Raw genomic sequence first — 17,953 nt, forward strand, 5'->3', positions numbered from 1 at the left:
ACATATAGCCACGACTTTATCGCCCCCCCCCCTCAAGCTGGAGCATACAGATCACCTAAGGGGGTCAAAACATAAACCGAACTGATCAAACCGGCCCGGCCTGACCCGATCGAGCCTGATCCAAACCGAACAGAGGCCTTATTGGTTTGGCTTCGCTTTACGGGTTAGAACACCATTTCGGTTGGTTCGGGCTAAACAGAGGGGCCACCATTTGGCCCGACTGATAGGACCGGACACTAAAACCGACCCCCGAACACCAAAAAACCTACCTAATCCCTACCCAACACCAGTCTATCGAACCGAATTGAAACCGATATCACAAACAGAACCTATTACACCCATGCCCAAACCAGTACTAATTTAAACTTTATGTGTAGACTCAGCAGCTACGTATACCGGTGACTTATGGACTATAACAGTCAAGCCGACACAGAATCATTGATCAGGCGACAAGGGAGATTGTTGAAGAAAGGTTCATTGATGTGGGGAGATTCATTGAATGTGGAAGGTTTGCTGACTACCCTCCGGGCACAAGCGAATGGTTTAAAGAAAGCCGTAGGAGATATCTGAATCGTCTTCCGGATGATTGATGGTAAGTAGCTGACCATGAATCACTTCACCTTACCATGCATGTTAACATAGTGCCAATGATGTATTTAAAACCCCACTCGAAGCTGTTAAGAATAGTAGTCAAGGGTATATTTGTATACTATAGCCACATCTTTTATATGTTCTTTATGTCATTTGTATAAGGCCAGGGGCCTCTATGTAATTATCAATTCTTTTCAATATAAACTAGTTTTTCTCTAGTTTGAGACATAACTCAACAACCCCAAATCGTGTTTTGCTCTCTTGGAGCTTTTCTTTCTTCTTCTTTCTCTCTTCCACCAAGGGTGTTTGGTTGCATTTGCTATGTACATATTAGCAAATCTGCCAGCACTAAATTGGATCCTAAAGCCCTGAAGTGCCTCTTTCTTGGGTATTCCTCTACCTCCAAAGGATGCAAATGTTATCATCCTCCTACCCGTCGGTGGCTTCTCTCAAAAGATGTCCATATTTTTGAAACCATACCGTATTTTCAGTCACCTCTTCAGGGGGAGTGTTCATGTTCATCCCTTGGTGGTGAGGTTGAAGAGGTTCTCGAGTTTGTTCCCTTTCCTATTCCTCCTTTTCAGATTGACAAGGGAAAGAAAAGTTTTGTGGATACTGTTGTTGAGGGGGAGCCTCCTAGTGTACAGGTGAACGGAGAACAAGGGGAGCTGCTGGTGTATACAAAGAAGACCAGCCACAATCCTTCTTCATGGCTTCTCATAAATAAGACCTGCCAAAATCCTCCTTCGTCTCCTCATCCTTCGTCTCCATCCATTGAGACAGGTATACCTTCCTCTCTACTTCCCCATCCTCAAACTTAGACCTTCCCATTGGTCTTCGCAAGGGAACACGGGCATGTACTAATCCTATTGCCAAGTTTGTTTCCTACGATTCTATCTCACCTACAGGTGTTGCCTTCACTGTGGCTATCTCCTCCATATATTCCTAAGAATGTAGCAGAGGCTATGGCTGACCCAAAATGGAGAGAAGCAATGAATACAGAGATGGTGGCTCTTGAGAAGAATCACACTTGGGATCTTGTTGAACTCCCAAAGGGGAGAATTCCTGTTGGATGCAGATGGGTATTCACAGTCAAGTTCAAATCTGATGGTACTACGGAGAGGTATAAGGCAAGACTTGTTGCTAAGGGTTATACACAGGTGTATGGCATTGACTGTCAGGAGACCTTTCCTCCAGTGGCCAAGCATAATTCCATTTGTGTACTTCTCTCAGTGGCTACAAATCTTGATTGGCCATTGTACCAGCTTGATGTAAAGAATGAATTCTTACATGGGGACTCAAACAGTCTCCTAAGGCTTGGTTTGAGAGGTTTATACAAGCTATCTTACAGAATGGATACACTCAAAGTCAAGCCGATCACACCTTGTTTATATAAAGGAGGGACAGCACTATTACAGCTCTCATTGTATACGTTGATGACATTGTAGTCACGGGAAACAATGAGGCTAAAATCTCAAAGCTTAAACTTTACTTGACTCGATAGTTTGAGATCAAAGATCTCGGTCCATTGAAGTATTTTCTGGGGATTGAAGTTTCAAGATCCAAGCAAGGAATCAATGTTTGCCAAAGGAAGTTTGTCCTTGATCTGCTTACAAAGACAGGCTACATAGGATGCAAACCAGTCTCCTCCCCTATTGATTAGAATCACAAAACTAGGGGAAGATTGTGGTGAACCTCTTGTGGATGCTGAAAAATATCAGAGATTAGTAGGCAAGCTAATCTATCTTTCCCTTACCCGACCTGACATAGCCTATGCTGTTGGAGTGGTAAGTCAATTTATGCATTCACCCAAGATGGGACATCTTGATGCAGTCTACAGGATCCTCAAATATTTGAAGTCATGCCCTGGAAAAGGTCTTCTCTTCTCCAGAAATAATCACTTACGGATTGAAGCATACACTGATGTTGACTGGGCTGGATCTATTTCTGATAGAAGATCCACCTCTAGATACTGTACCTTTGTTGGTGGAAATTTGGTAATGTAGTCCTAGGTAGGAGTATTCCCACTAGGAACCAAGGTAATAGGACACTGTATATCTGGTTTTAATATGCAGGCTTTGGGAAGGCTTTTAAAACAGAATTGATACAGATTTAAATCAAAATTCAGATTCCAGAATTTTAGGGTTAGGGTTTTGGGTTTTAGAACTTAGGGAAACTACCAAAACTAGGGTTTAAAGTGGGATTTATGACCAGGGCTTGAGGTCGAGTGTGAGAGACAAGGGAATGGAAGTTCGGCTGTGATTTGAAGGATTCTGTCGGCTGAATAAGTCTAGACAGAAATTAGGGTATTTTTGGGTTTTAATGGAGAAGAGGGATTTAGGGTTTTGACTGTTGATTATGGGCAGCAGCTAGGGTCGAGTGTAGATAATGGTGTAGGGAGGCTATGGCCTAAGTTTGATTGATTTCTGATGGAGAAACAGATCTGGACAGAACTCAGCAGGCTAGGGTTTATGAAAGTAAAACAGAAAAATAAAGGGGGATCGAATGGGGAAGGACAAGGAATAAGAAAAACAGAATTAAAACTCAAACTTACCACAGGAATCCACCAGCAGCAACTTGAAGGATGAAGGATGAAACCACCTTCAGAGAGAGAGATCCTCCCAGCCGTCACGGCGTAAGGAGTTGCAGGAATCCACCCACCCTTTCCACCTTGAAATCCACAAGGATGCACACTCCAAGGAGCAGGAACAGTAGCAGAAACAGTATTTTTTTTCAAATTTTCAATGTGGGGGAGCCTCCCACGATTTCTACTTGTATAATAAAGGGCCAATGGCCAAATCCTAGTCTCCTCCCTCTAAAATCGTGGAATGTAAAACAGTAAATTGACTAAGATACCCCTACTAACTTAAAATAAAAGAATCTAACTTAAAACAACTAATTTAAAAGAAGATTCCATACTAGCCAATAGGATATAAGGACCTATTGACCAATAGGAACACTTCACTTAAATTAGACCAATTGAACCAATTGGATGCAACCAATTCTAAACCGGTTCAATCTAAAAACAGGAAAAATAAACTAAGTATGGAAAATAATAATACTAATCTATGGCTCCCTATTCAAACCCTAAGTTCAGGACTTCTTCTTCTTCTTCTTCCTTCTTGGAGCTGCATCATTTGGTCACCTGGAGAAGTAAGAAACAACCTGTGGTGGCTAGATCGAGGGCAGAGGCAGAGTTTAGAGCCATGGCTCATGGAGTGTGTGAAATCTTGTGGTTGAAGAAACTTGTTCAAGAATTGGGATTTGAGACTGTTAAACCTATGAGCTTATATTGTGATAACAACGCAGCCATAAGTATTGCCCACAACCCAGTTCAACATGACAAGACAAAGCATGTTGAGGTTGACAGACATTTTATCAAGGAGAAGATAGAATCAAAAACCATTTGCACTCCTTTTATGAAGACAAATGAACAAGTGGCCGACATCTTCACCAAAGGACTTAGCTCTTACCACTTTGGTTGCTTGTTGGATAAGCTGGGCATGTATGACATATACCACCCAGCTTGAGGGGGAGTGTTAAGAATAGTAGTTAGGGGTATATTTGTATATAGCCACATCTTTTATATGTTCTTTATGTCATTTGTATAAGGCCAGGGGCCTCTGTGTAATTATAAATTTTTTTCAATATAAACTAGTTTGTCTCTAGTTTGAGACATAACTCAACAACCCCAAATCGTGTTTTGCTCTCTTGGAGCTTTTCTCTCTTCTTCTTCTACTCTAAAACATAACAGAATCCCCATGTGTATGTGTATGGACAGCAAGCATGTTACGCCTCAGAAATGCTGTCATATAGCTGAGGTCAATCATGCGGTTGATCGGATCAACCGCAGGATCGACTTGTGGTGCTGAAAAATGGTTATTCCCTTATGGGCCCCACTAGACTCCGTGGTGGAACCAACCCCGTGTGTCCCCGTGGAGTGTAAATGTTAATTATGATGATCACACCCTTGTGATGCTTAAATGGTGGACCCACTTACCCAAACTTGGGTTTAAAGTGATTTAAGTTGGGGAATAAGCATTCCAGGCAAACAGACCTTAGTGAACTTGGGTCTATAAATAGACTTGAGCTCCCAAATGCTCATTTCTCATTCTTCTCAAGCCAAAAAAGTGGGAAGGGAGTGAAGGAGAGAAAGAAGGAAGAAAAGGAAGGAAGAGAGAAGGAAGCCTAGGAGCATCCTATTGGGTTCAAGCTTTGCTTCAAAGGTAAACCTACATACTTTACATGATCTCTCTCCATTTCCTTGAAGTTTTGACTTAGGATTTTAGGATTATCATTTGGGTTTTGGGGCTGGAACCTAGGGCTACACTTGTAGACCTCTTGTACCTTCTTTCGGAGTTTTACACTCCTTTGCACATCCCCAACCTCAAGGCAACCTAGCCCCTCAGCCCATTAATGAAGATAACACAAGACCTAGCATCCTAGACCTTGACCAATGGTTTTATCATGCTTCCAAACATTTGAAGTGAACCTTCAATGTTTTGAACCCCATTGGTTGTGGGATTAATATTCTCAAACCTCCCCTTAAACTCAAATTGACGCTTAGATAAGAGATTGACCTAAAAAACCTAAGGTTTCTAGGTTGGAAACCTTGGTGGGATCCCCCTCCATGAATTGGAGGTGTTGGTTGGGCCTTTTATGCTTAATCAAGTGTGTAGGTAATGTGTATAGTACCCCCTTGAAGCCCCCCATCAGCCTAGACCAAGGAATGACCAAACTCACCTGAACACAACTTCATATGCCTGACCGGTCGATCAAGGAGGACCAACCACAGGATCGACCTAAGACCTTAAGTGAGCTTCTGCAGGTCTGACCGGTCAGTCAGTTTAACCGACAGCAAGATCGACCTGCGGCTGTGTTTTGTGAGATTCTCCAAGTTATGTTTGGGGATCTTTTTACCATTTTAGTACACCTTAATTAATTAATCTTCCATATATGAATTAGGTCATAAGCAAGATTCCGGTGAGGTCGAATCGGGGTTAAACACTCGAGTGCATCGAATCACCTACTTCGTCGAAGGTGAGTGGGTTGGATCCTCGACTTAATTTGCGGGGTGTTTTGATATGAATTTGCGTATGAACATTCATGCATAATTATATGATGCATGCTTGACATATTTATGAATGTCGTGTTTACTTTTAATAACCTTCACTGTGCTTGCTAATCTAGGTTCATTATGCTTACCATGCTTGTTGTTATTTATATATCTTACTAGATGTTAGGACTACTTTGGATATCGAATTATGTATGTTATGATGATTGAGATGATTATATGGGATATGGGATCCGAGTGCCGAGGGGTTTGCCAGGCTCGTGATTGCTATATTGTTAAGTAGGACATATGACATCCACTGGTCTGGAATTTATGGGTTGCCTCAGTCCATTATCAAGTCTTTGGAATTCCTCATGTCTTCTTTCCTATGGAAAGGTACTGATGCCTCAAGGTTTCTTCGGCCTGCTAGTTGGGATTCAGTTTGCCTTCCTCTAGAGGAAGGAGGTTTGGGTATCAGAAGGATCAAGGATGTGAATTTGGCTAGCATCATCAAGTTGACTTGGAAGATTGTGTCTAGGACGAAAAGTATCTGGGTGGATTGGATCTATTCTGCTCTCCTTCGTTCGGATTCTATTTGGACAGTTCACATAACTTCTGATGCTTCTTAGGTCTTGTGCAAAATTCTTGAATCTCACTCCTTGGTTCTTGGATCTATCCAATCCCACATGGTAATGGGAATTCCACCTCCTTGTGGTTAGATCATTGGCACCCTATGGGAATTCTCCTTCATCAAGTCAATCCTAGAACTATCTATGGCTTTGGGCTGCCTAGAAATGCTCTGGTGGTTGATATTTTAAATGCTAATGGATGGGATCCCCCAGGTTCCTCAAACCTTGTGTTTACTTCTATCTGAAACTTATTGCCCTCTATTCCCAGAAGACCCCTCCTTAGGGATGATTGTGTCTCTTGGCTGCCAAGTTCTTCGGGTATTTTCAGCTCCAAATCTGCTTGGGATCTTGTTAAGTCTCGCCAACCTCTTGTTCCTTAGAGGAAACTTATTTGGTTCAAACATCATATCCCCAGGCATTGCTTTTCGGGCTGCAGAGTCTTCTCCAACTGCCTACTAATGCAAGCTTTTCTTTGGTATCGTCACATCTTTGTTTCCCCTAATTGTGGTCTTTGTTGGAATGGTACTGAGGACTCCAATCATCTCTTCTTTGAGTGCCTTTTCTCCTGCTTTATCTGGAAAGGCATCCTTGCTAAATGCTGGCCAAGAAATCGAAGGATCCTTCCTTTTGACAGAGAATGGCTTTGGGTTGATATGACTTTTGGAGGTTCTACTCCTGGTGATGTGGTTGGAAAGCAAGCTTTCTCTGCTGTCATCAATCATATTTGGATGGAGCGTAATCTTCGGAAATGGACCTCCAAATCTAGATCTATCAATCAGATTTGGGATTCCATCTCTTTTGAGATTAAAACCAAACTTAGTTCGGTTGCTTCCTCTTCTTGTAATGATACCCCAAGGAACAGGCTCATTATTGTATCCTAGGGTCTTTCCTCTATCTCTCTTTTAGCTGCGGGCTCCCTTGTTTGAGCTTCCGCTGTAGGCTTTTGGCTTTTCTTCCTCCTATTTGAGGGCTCTTCTATCTCTTCCTCTTTAGTAATGAAATTTTTATTCACCCAAAAAAAAAAAAAAAGTAGGGCATATGCATATAGACTAGGCCTTGGAAACAGGTTATGGTGTGGCCGACGGGAAATCTGGTACATAGTCGTCGTACTCACTGTGTTTATATTATAATTGTTGCACTAGAGATGATTGTTGCATTAGGCTTTCAAAACAAGTTGTGGTATAACTGAGGGATAGCCGGTACCATATTCATCATCGTACTAATTGTATGTGAATATTTATACTAGAGGAGACGGGAGGATAGTGTGGCCGACGGGAATCCGGTACTATGATCTCGGCCTCTGGTCTATACATACACATGCGCCACTGCTCATGTAGATGTATGCTGGTTAGGATGAGACATGACCTAGTACTACGACTCCTTGCTGACAGGGGGTTAAGTGTCGGACAATCCACGAGATAGGCTCGATGATGATTAGCCGAGGTACTCCTGTGGTATGATGAGAGCTCTTCCAGAAGCGGACCGTGTTCAGGTATTCGACAGTATTTTCGGAACCGAATGCCAGGATGGGGTTGTTTAGGGTTTGCTGGTAGACTCAAGTAGTAGTCAGGACCGGCAGGCTTCTGATCGCAACTAGGGTTTGATATCGTTGGGCTCCGCCATTTTCAGGACCAGAGATACTGCCTAATGTGTTGCAGTAATACTTTACCTAGACCTAGAATTTGTTGCTTAGGTGGAAATTAAAATGAACTCATTCATGCATTCATGTGATTGTATTCATGGATTATGTGCATGTGCTTGGATGTTCTGACTCCTCATTGGGCTTAGTGAAGCTCATACCACGTGGTTCCCACTTTTTATATTGTGATGCAGGTATACTTGTGCTGGCTGGTACTGATGAGACTCCTTCTGCGATGGATCCTAGTGAGGATTGGTGGGCACCAGACCCCAAAATCAGAGAATAGAACCAGCAACAGAGGAACCGAGTGGGGAAACAGCTAGAGAGACTATTAACCGATAGCTGCCTCCCCCTCTTACATCTTATTTATGGATATCAACCTGAGTACAAGGGCTTTCCTATTCAGATTAGGAAAGTACAAATAAAAGAAGAAACTGAAATCCTAGACTCTAGAAAGCTATCACAACTCAACTAGGAAAACTAAATAAAGTAGGAAAGAGAGGAATCCATGATAGAGGGATCGTGGTTACATATAGCCACCACTATAACAGGTCTAATTTGTAAGCCCCTAGAGTGGGGATAGAGTTAGTACACGGGATTAGTAGATTAGGATACGTAATAGTTAGATAAAATTGTATTTTCAGTCTATTTACTTTATTCAGTGTGTTAGAGAGATTATGATTCCTTTTATGAGTTAATTTAGAAAAAATTTAGAAGTTCCTTATAAATTTAATATGCCCCCAGAAGTTCCTTATAAATTTAATATGCCCCCCTCTCCTATCCATTGGAGATGATTCGAATAAAGAATGAGTTTTTTTAACAAGTTTTGGAGCTGTTTGAGCTTGGCATACAGGATTGGTATCACAGACCTGATTTCTTATCTTTTCCTCACTTCTTCTCCTCCTTTGATTACAAGTCAATTTTTCTTCTGTTTGCTATTCTGAATTTCTGTTTCAAGTTCTAATTACATTTCTAATTTCAAAATCTGATCTTTCCAATCGAATTCTGTTATCTTACTGAAACTAAACTTCTTTGCTAAGTTATGTTGTAATATCGTACGGGTACTTTTGTCAGTCCCCTGCAAGTGTTGGCAGTAGTCTTAGTTTCCTATTTCTGTTGCTATTGTAATCTTGTTTTGGTTCTTTTGTGATATTGTAACTGTTGATTGATTTTATCTATAAAGTAAAATGGAGGGAGAGAGTTATCGTGTGGACTATTGCTCTCCCCAGAGATATTCTTCTCTCCCTTTTCTTCTTCTCCCTCTCTTGTGCTATACTATTGGTACTGGTTATCTGATTCTGGTTATCTATATCAGAACTTAGAAAATCGGTGCTTGCAATTCCTCCATCTTTATTTTGAGTCTTTTTTTTTTTCAATTTCTTCTTGAAAAAATTAACTCATAAGAATTATAACCTAAGATGGAAATGAAAAAAGAAGAAAAATAAACTGACCTGGATTTACCTTGAATGGTAGAGGAGAGCCACTCAAGGTTTGGTTCCCCACCTCTACATGTAATAAAAGACTTCCAGCTATGGCAGCAATAAACTTGACACCAACATAGCCGAATCCATTCCATCCCATGTAGGAGATGTTGAGAACACTTGCAAGAGAACCATTTTCATAAAATGCAGATAACGTAAATATATAGGAACCCGGTTCATCACTGGTTGATGATATATTATTCCCAAAAGCATCTTTAGAAAGCATTAAAACAGTAGCCCTCGTCCCAGCGACAAACTCATTAACAAGATTCCCCCATGAAGCAACAGACACAGATGGGTACATATGCCCTTCAAACAGACAGAGGGTGAATAGGGTTAGAACATTCAAGCATATTCCATCAGAAGTCTCCACTCTCCCATGTGGAGAGAGAGAGTTTTGCAAGCAACTAACTAAATTTCCCAGATATATGTCCTTGTTAAATTATAAGATGGATTATACTATTTATAATAAAGTCAAAAAGAAAAATCAGTCTTCATTATGTAATTAAAGGAATTACCTGCTAAAACTTGGAAATGAAGTGATGAATCTGAAATCCCAAAATGATCATCGCTGATAAGGACATTAAACACCCCAACCATAATCGGTACGAAGGAAATACTCCAATCAGTAGAATTCCTGTCAAAAATTAATGACACACCAGATATATATGTACTATTGCCCTTTCTTCCATTCACTGCGAGCGAAAGATTGAAGGGATTTTGATCAGGGAAAATATTGGCACCACCGACAGAATTGGGTAATACTTTGATCTTTATAATTGCTACATCACCAGCGTCAAATGTATCCTTGTCATCTAACCAACTGAAAGCGAAGCCAGGCAGAGGTTCTTTATCTGCAACAAATACGAACAAAGCACTTACTGTCATAAAGATAACCAATTTCGAAAAGAAGCAACTGAAATCAAGATGAGGGGAGTCGGAGGCTTGAGGCCATATACATCATTTCCAAAAGCACTGCTTCCTTTACCTGAGGTTTTAGATTATATACATATATGTGTTACCATTCAATTTCAGATTTAACAATCAAAGTCATCCTGGCCTCAAGCATTTTGTTTCTTTTACTAACTGCAGAATAATGCAATTTCGTAGATAAAAACAGACATACATACATACATAGTTGGATTCGTTGTAAAAGTGAAGAAGAAAAGTAGAAGAACATAATGAAACGCAGTCTAAGTACCTGACTCTGAAACCGCACCAAGCCCCCCAGACAAGCATGTAAAGATGGAGGCAGTGAAGATACCGACGACAATGTAGATGTGGAAGTGCATTTATCTGTCAGTGAAGGAGGTTTAGGTGCGCCAGGGGGGGGGGGGGGGGGGAGGGGGAGGAGGAAAAAGAACTCAGAGAAGGAGAAATGGGGAAAACACTTGCGATAGCAATTTGGATTTTAGGGAAGTTGGTGCACTGAGTCGGAACAGAGAGACGACGCCGTAAATGACAAATGAAAAGTATGGTAAGACATTAAACTTTCTGCGTTTAGGGTTCTAACATGGAATTACTCTTGCAGTGAGTGATAGAGAGAGATAGGCGGGTACTTAACTGCTGCTTTCAGGCTCAGGAGTCGGGACTCGGTACACACTTTTGACACTTCAGAACGCGGGAAAAGATATTGACCGTCGGATTATTGAGCAGTTATTGACGGTTATTGTGGCCCGAACTGGTTTGGACTAACCGAAAACAATTAGGGAAAACCCAACCTAATTTTTATCAATTTCGCTTTGGATTTGGGTTTACAAAAAAAATACGATAAAAATCGAAACCGATCGTAAGCAGATCAAACCAAATAAGAAACCGGAAAACCGATAAAACTGGTTTTTTTCATTAATTTTTATATGTACATAGGAAAACAAAACCGAACAGATAACAACCTTATAAGATACATTAATCCAATCCAATAAAAACCCAAAACCGAAATTGAACTTTACCTAACAATTTAGGTTCATTGATATGACCAATCACTGAATCAAACCAATTCAACCCGATCAAAACCGGATCAAACCGATCGATTGACACACCTAGCCATTACTCTCTCTCTCTCTCTCTCTCTCTCTCTCTCTCCATGATTGTATTTCTGCACTTGAACTTCTTTAATAGCACCATGTAGACTTGTTTGGCCCCATAAGTAGCTGTATTGCAGTTTTAACCTTCCATTTGTAGCAAAATATCATCAAAGAATAAAAATGTCACTGGTTAAGAGTCATGGTTTTACTGAGTTACTACAACACCACCAAAACTTTTGAGTAATGGCTTCTTTTGTTGTATTAGTGACTATATCAGATTGATAAAAAAGCTGAGTCGGGAAAACTTATGATTTGTACAATCCCCCGAAAGATAATATTGCTCTAAGTACAGAAATCTATGAGTCTCCGTTGTGATTGGATCATAGGTATAGTTATTTACTTCATGACGAACCCTAAAGTTTAGATCCAGGATGGCCGAAATGCGGTAGTAAACAGAATAGAAAAGTCAAATCGGTAGAGCACTGTAGGTGCAGCGGACGGAGGGTCGCTGGGCATGCACCCAGGGAAAAGAAGGAAAATGGGAAAATGGGAGTCGCTACCTAGATTTAGGGTCTAGGACCCATGAATGGTGCCCCTCCTTCGCAGAAGGGGTGCTAAATTAACTCCAATGACTCAATGGATGGTCTGCCCTAGACCTCTGGGTAAGTGTCAAGTTACGGGCTGGGAAGATGTTAGGCACCCAGTAATAACCCGACCAATGGCCGGTCTTCCTAGACCAAACTTTGTTGTGTACTATTGTGTTATACATATTATGCACCTAATTAAACTAATTTTTTTGTGTTTTTTTTATTACCTTGATTGAAATTTATAAACCTAATTAGGCTACTTAAAATTATTGTTTTAATCCTAATTACTATCACTAGGTTAGACGATTATGTACATTATGAATCCTAGTTAAGCTAATTAATGGATTTTACCTAAATTAAAAAACCTAACTCTATGGTAAAAAACATGATTGACTGTAAAAAAAAAAAAAACCAAGTTTAATTATATCATGGAGAAGGACAAGCATTGATAAACAAAACAGTTCATAGGCCAAAATAGCCAAAATTACGAAAATGCCACTAAAGGGCCAAAATATGTACAAAGGCATGAAATCATATTTAAATACTGTAAATAAGCAAAACATGATTAAATAACATTAACATCATGCATTTGGATCATCCAGAGCACATGAAATGCTAAGGAAATGTGGGGGGGGAGGGGGTAAGAATTACCAAAATGCCCCTGTTATGGCAAACGTGCAGAAAATGCTTGATAATTCATGAAAATGCTGACTTATGCTTAAAACATGTTTATTAATGTTAAAACATGTAGCGAAAGTAGCATGAGCCTTTCTGGGGTCCTAAACATGGTTTAGTCACGAAATGACCAAAATGCCCCTAAGGGCAAAATGGTAAAAAATGTCAAAAGACACTTAGAATCATTGTAGGCATCGCAAGTGATGTTAAACATCCTAAAATGACTGAACACACCAAATGATATTTCTAGAATGATAGTCTAGGCCAATGTTTGGTAAATTACCAAAATGCCCCTAGAGGGCGAAAATGACTTTTTATGCATATTTATCAAGCATGTTGGTCATGTATGCATATGAAAACATCCTAAAACATTCTAAAACAGCATGTCATGCATGAAAACATTTTTTCTTATTTTTCCAGAATTTTTCATTATAATTAGAAAAATGACACTTATATCCCTAAATGGGGTGCGGAACACATATAAAAACGATCAAACTTGCATGTCAGTGGATAATGATTCCATAAAATCAAGCATGATGAAATATGCATTCCATAATTTTTTTGTGAATTTTTATGCATTTATACTAGTTTTAATATTTTTTGAAATACTGAAAAAGAAGGGAAAACAAAGAAAAATACGAAATCCCCATCACAGGTCCGAATTGAATCAAACCAGAGCCCATTGCTACTAATCAAAACATGATCTTTAACATGGTCACACTAACTTTGTCCAAATACCCACCCACATGTTCAGGTTTTACAAAATCCAAAATCCTTCACAGGGGCAAAAATATCACAATAACAATGATTTGGAGCTTGAGAAAATTAATGAATATCAAACATAGTGGTATGCATCATCCCTGAAATTTTCATAATTTAATCGCTCTTGAATTATTTTTAACATTTTTATAACTGAAAAACAACCTTTGTTGTAAAGAAAATCAAAACAGATGCTTAAAAATAAGTAAAAAATATGGGAAAATACCCTTGAAGCGTAGAAATGCCTAGCCTCAGTTTGAGTAACCTTGTTTGACCATAAATAGTCGCCGGAAACCTCCAAAAGCCGCTCCAATTGTGGTTGCTCCGAATGGCAAGAGTAGTGAAGAAGGGGTATTTACGAAATTTTATATGAGTAATGAAGCATAATCTATGGATGAGAAAACCATGGTTGGAAAGAGAGAATCAAGGACTGCGTGAAAGTAATTCTTCACTAATTTTTCTCCGTTCCAAAACCCTCCAAATGGCCTCCTATTTATAGGAGAAAATCTGTTCGAGGAAAGGTCTCAAAGACCCTTGGGGCCTTAATGGCTGGGGATAAGGTGAGTGATGGGCTCGCTGGGCTTGCGTGTGCTTAGGCTTGCTGGGCAGCCTAGGCCGGTGCAGCCTTACCCTGGCTCAGGCAAGTAGGCATGGGGGCCATGTGTGGCCCAGCCTAAATGGTGGGGGCTTGTCCCCTGCCGACAGTCCAGCTGGGTCGGGTCAGGCCGGGTTGATCCGGTCGGGTCAATCCGGTCTGACTCGGGTCGGACAACTTTTTATTTTATTTTCCTCTCTTTCTTAAAGATTCCATTTTAAAGGTCTACATTCAAATACTAATATCTCCAAAACCGAATGGCCGATTTTGACGCGCCACATATCACCGCGAAGGTCTTAACACGTACTTTCTATCCGTGTGGCAGATATGGCCTAATTTTACCTAAAATGGCACAGATATCGAGGAAAGCATATAAATGGTGTTTTCACACCGATCAAGGTCCAAATGATACCAGAATTACATGAAATTTTACGTGTAAGCACAATATGACCAAATAAAGTTATCCAAATGGTTTCAGGTCACATCGGGTGGCTCGGGTACCAAGAACCATGCCAGGGGCAAAACGGTCATTTTCATAAAAGTTACCCAATTTGGCCAAAACTTTATGTGAAAGCTTAATATGATCAAATGAGGTCATCCAAAGTGTTTCGGACTTGGTCCAGATACCGAAAACCGTGCCAGGGGTAAAACCTTCATTTTCACAATGGTGTTGGATTTGGGTGAAACTTCAAATGTGGACTTAAAATGATTAAATACGACTATGTTAGGGGTTTAAGCTCTATTTGGGACAGTTGGTTATAAAAAGTGGGATAGGGGTAATTTGGTCATTCTTGCCATTCAATCACCACACGAGTTATGAACTTTACCATCATTGCCAAGACACACTTCCAAGGTGTCAAAATGTGGTGTCTACAAGCACAAAATTTAAAATTGGGTAGATGCGATGAAGTGTGTGGCTGAATCCAAATAATCTAGCTAGTCACCCTATAAAAGATATTGGAAGACGGAACAAACAATAGCAAGATGTGAGATTGTTTCCCGTGGTTCCTATATATGTTAAATGAAATGAACTGAACCTATGTAATAAGGTTTTTTTATAGTGGACTGCTGAACAAAGCACGAAATCCGTAGAGGGGTTTTGCTCCGTGGATGTAGACAATTATGCCGAACCACGTATATGTTTGTGTTATGGTTTGATTAATTGTTTTGAAGTGCTTGCTTGCAGAATGGGTGTGGTTCGCTGGTAGACTAAGCTACTTTGTAGTGATTGGTGGGTGACCATACGACTATGTGTTTGATTGTGCAAATATGAATTTAGGAAAAATATTTATAAGCACAGATTCCCCCCCCCCCACCCTCTCTGTGTGTTGAGTGTTCCTCATAGACCTATTTTTGGTTTTAGTTTTACATTAAATATAGGTCTGTGAATGTCAGATTTTGATGCACTGTTGTGCATTTTAATCCAAATAGCAAGTTTGTTTTCCAAGTGTTAGAAAATCAGATTTGGTTTAGGGTGGTTAAAAGTGAGTTAACTATTAAAAAATGGTCTTAATCCAATTTCAATTATTAACTAATAATATTCCAACTCTAATAACTAATAACATCTTATTAACTCATGAGCTCTCTCTCTAATGCCGCATATAAAACAGTTAGCTGTTGACACTGGAAAAAGATATATAGTATAAGGAACATCTACTGTTGGTACACACCAAAACCCATAATATCTGGTTGCAATGATAAGGACCTCTCAAACAACTAACAGTATTCCATCATTTGGAGACCAACCAAATACTACCAATGAGAATCGTGTCCTCAAACAGCTAACAATACTTCATTCAAGATTCTCATGTACTCAATGTACACACAATATATACACTAACATTGTGTCCCGAAATCAACATTTATGGGTACACACACACAATGTGATGACCATATGAACAAAATGCCCAATTATGTCCCTAGTTATTAAAAGATTCATGGGTGAAAAACTTTAAACAACTATAACCCATTAATGTCATGCAACCATAATCATAAATAAACAATTTAATTGTAGAATTGGGCACACTTCCTACACAAACTTCATATGAAGAGAAAATAAGCATTAATACACCATCATAGGAAGTAAGTTTACCTCTAAAAACACTAAAAGAAAGTAAAAGATCATGGAGTCAATACCGTATTCTGGCCAAGAGGAGCCCTAAGCGCAAGTTGGTCGAAAATCAAGAATTCTCCTCCAACCTTCAATATCCCTGCCCTTGCCCTTTCCATAAACCTCGAAGCAGCCACCTTCAGTGCCGGGACCTCATAAACCCTAGTATCATCAGTAACCGTCCCCACAATCACAGCTATCTTATCCTCTTGAGAAACATGAAGCCAACAACAACAAATGAAGTAGAAAAATAGAGCGAAATACAGAGATAAAAAAAAAAGGAATCGATTTCACCAGGTAGAGCATAGGGAACCAACCTTCCCTTGCATAAAGCGAATCAATCTAGATAGAGACATCGGAGCTTTGTTAACCTTGCTCATGAACAGCCTCTTCAATATTACAGCAGTGAAGTTGCTTCTAGTCCTCTACACCAAAAACCAATACAACTGAGATCGAAAGCAGTTGGACCATTTGTTTAGTTGAGGAACAAAGATCTTCCGACATACAAAGAGTGAGGGAGGGGATTTAGCTTACTTTGACGAGAAGCTTGAGGTAAATATCTTTAGATTTTGGTGCGGTTCGCTTGGTCTTCTTGCTCTTGCCATTGGCGATTAAATCGATACCCTGCCCACCATGGAAATGGACATTGTAATGGAAGAATATGAAATATTAGGATATATAAGATAGATGGATAGATAAAGAGATAGAGATATCTGAAAACAAAACCATTTTCGCCCTGAGTGCTGAGGATCGAGGCGTCCTTCTCCGCTACCCTACCTTTATATCAAAATCGGGCGCAAGGTAATAAGGTTTGCCTTATGGCGTCGGATTGGTTAGCAGTGCAACTCAGGCCATGACCTCCGTGCTGGGATGAGTTGGTGTCAACCCTAGCCTAGCCCAGCCTGCCTTAAAGTGCAAAGTCCAACTCCAAGTCCAAACCCCGTATCCTAGATCATCCCAGCAAGCCCGCCAAGATGTAAATTGGTCTGGTCTGGGTAATTAGCCCGGTTCTTAATTGGTTTCAATCTTAAGTTGTCAGAATCAAAAGTAACCCATTTATCATAAGTTCTAAACTTGAGATTCAGAATTGTATATTCATGAATGGGCCGGTCCCAATTCCTAAACGGTTCTAGGAACTATGAATGTGTTCAAAATTTTAAATTTTTTTTCTAAACATACAATTAATAAAATAACCAGTTTGTAGCATATAAATGATTAATGTCCCATTTGTTTAGAACGATATATGGGGTGGGAGTTAGTGAGGAGAAACATAATAGAAAAAACCGAAATAGTTACTGTTTATCCTCATTTTTAAGTCGTTTGGATAGATTTTTAATAGGAATCTAGGAAAGGGAAAGTCAGGAGAGAGAGAGAGGTGTAGCACCATAGTTTCCCAAAATTCTCTAGTGGTGATGGTCGGATCTCTCCTCGATCTTGCCCTGACCGTTTACTGTAAAAATCTCTAGCAACAGAGAGGTGCAATTGATTGCGATAGAAATCGCCAATTCTAAACCATGGTATGGATGGCTAATTGAGAGATGGAAGCGTGGTTCTAACCGACTTTGATGGTAACCCTTGAGTAGGAACAAGACACTGGCCTTAGCTAAGAGAGAAGGAATACATTCTTTAGGAGATTACAATTTCTTTTTTGATGATTTCAATTTTTAAGAGCTCAGTTTCAGATGGGGTGAATGTAGAGAGGGCAGTTGCAGAGAGCTCGGTTTCAGATGGGGTGAATGCAGAGAACTTAATTGGGTAGAGGTTTGTAGAGAGGATTGGAATATGGTTTGCAAAGAAGGTAATGGTAGAG

The 17,953-nt window shown here is 40.0% G+C and overlaps 1 protein-coding gene and 1 long non-coding RNA gene across 3 annotated transcripts in view; both read right to left on the reverse strand.

The window, feature by feature from the left end:
* Positions 1–10,709, reverse strand: part of LOC122666964 (protein GAMETE EXPRESSED 2) — a 56,854-nt gene extending 46,145 nt beyond the window's left edge. Inside the window, exons 1-3 of one of the 2 annotated variants that reach the window (XM_043863102.1) lie at positions 10,595–10,709; positions 9,912–10,247; positions 9,364–9,702 (exon numbers count right to left, since the gene is read on the reverse strand). In XM_043863102.1, coding sequence (XP_043719037.1) covers positions 9,364–9,702; positions 9,912–10,247; positions 10,595–10,685 — 766 coding nt within the window. In that variant the 5' untranslated portion in view covers positions 10,686–10,709. Of the gene's footprint in view, positions 1–9,363; positions 9,703–9,911; positions 10,248–10,594 lie in introns of those variants that run through there. The other variant, XM_043863103.1, reaches the window with a different exon arrangement.
* Positions 10,710–16,147: 5,438 nt separating this feature from the next.
* On the reverse strand, positions 16,148–16,790 carry LOC122669141. The gene is made up of 3 exons (XR_006333969.1): positions 16,678–16,790; positions 16,461–16,589; positions 16,148–16,351 (listed from the first exon to the last, which is right to left on the reverse strand). It is a non-coding gene; the product is annotated as an uncharacterized LOC122669141 (long non-coding RNA).
* Positions 16,791–17,953: the final 1,163 nt, after the last annotated feature.

This window comes from Telopea speciosissima, chromosome 7, assembly GCF_018873765.1.
Source record: "Telopea speciosissima isolate NSW1024214 ecotype Mountain lineage chromosome 7, Tspe_v1, whole genome shotgun sequence".
NCBI lineage: Eukaryota > Viridiplantae > Streptophyta > Magnoliopsida > Proteales > Proteaceae > Telopea > Telopea speciosissima.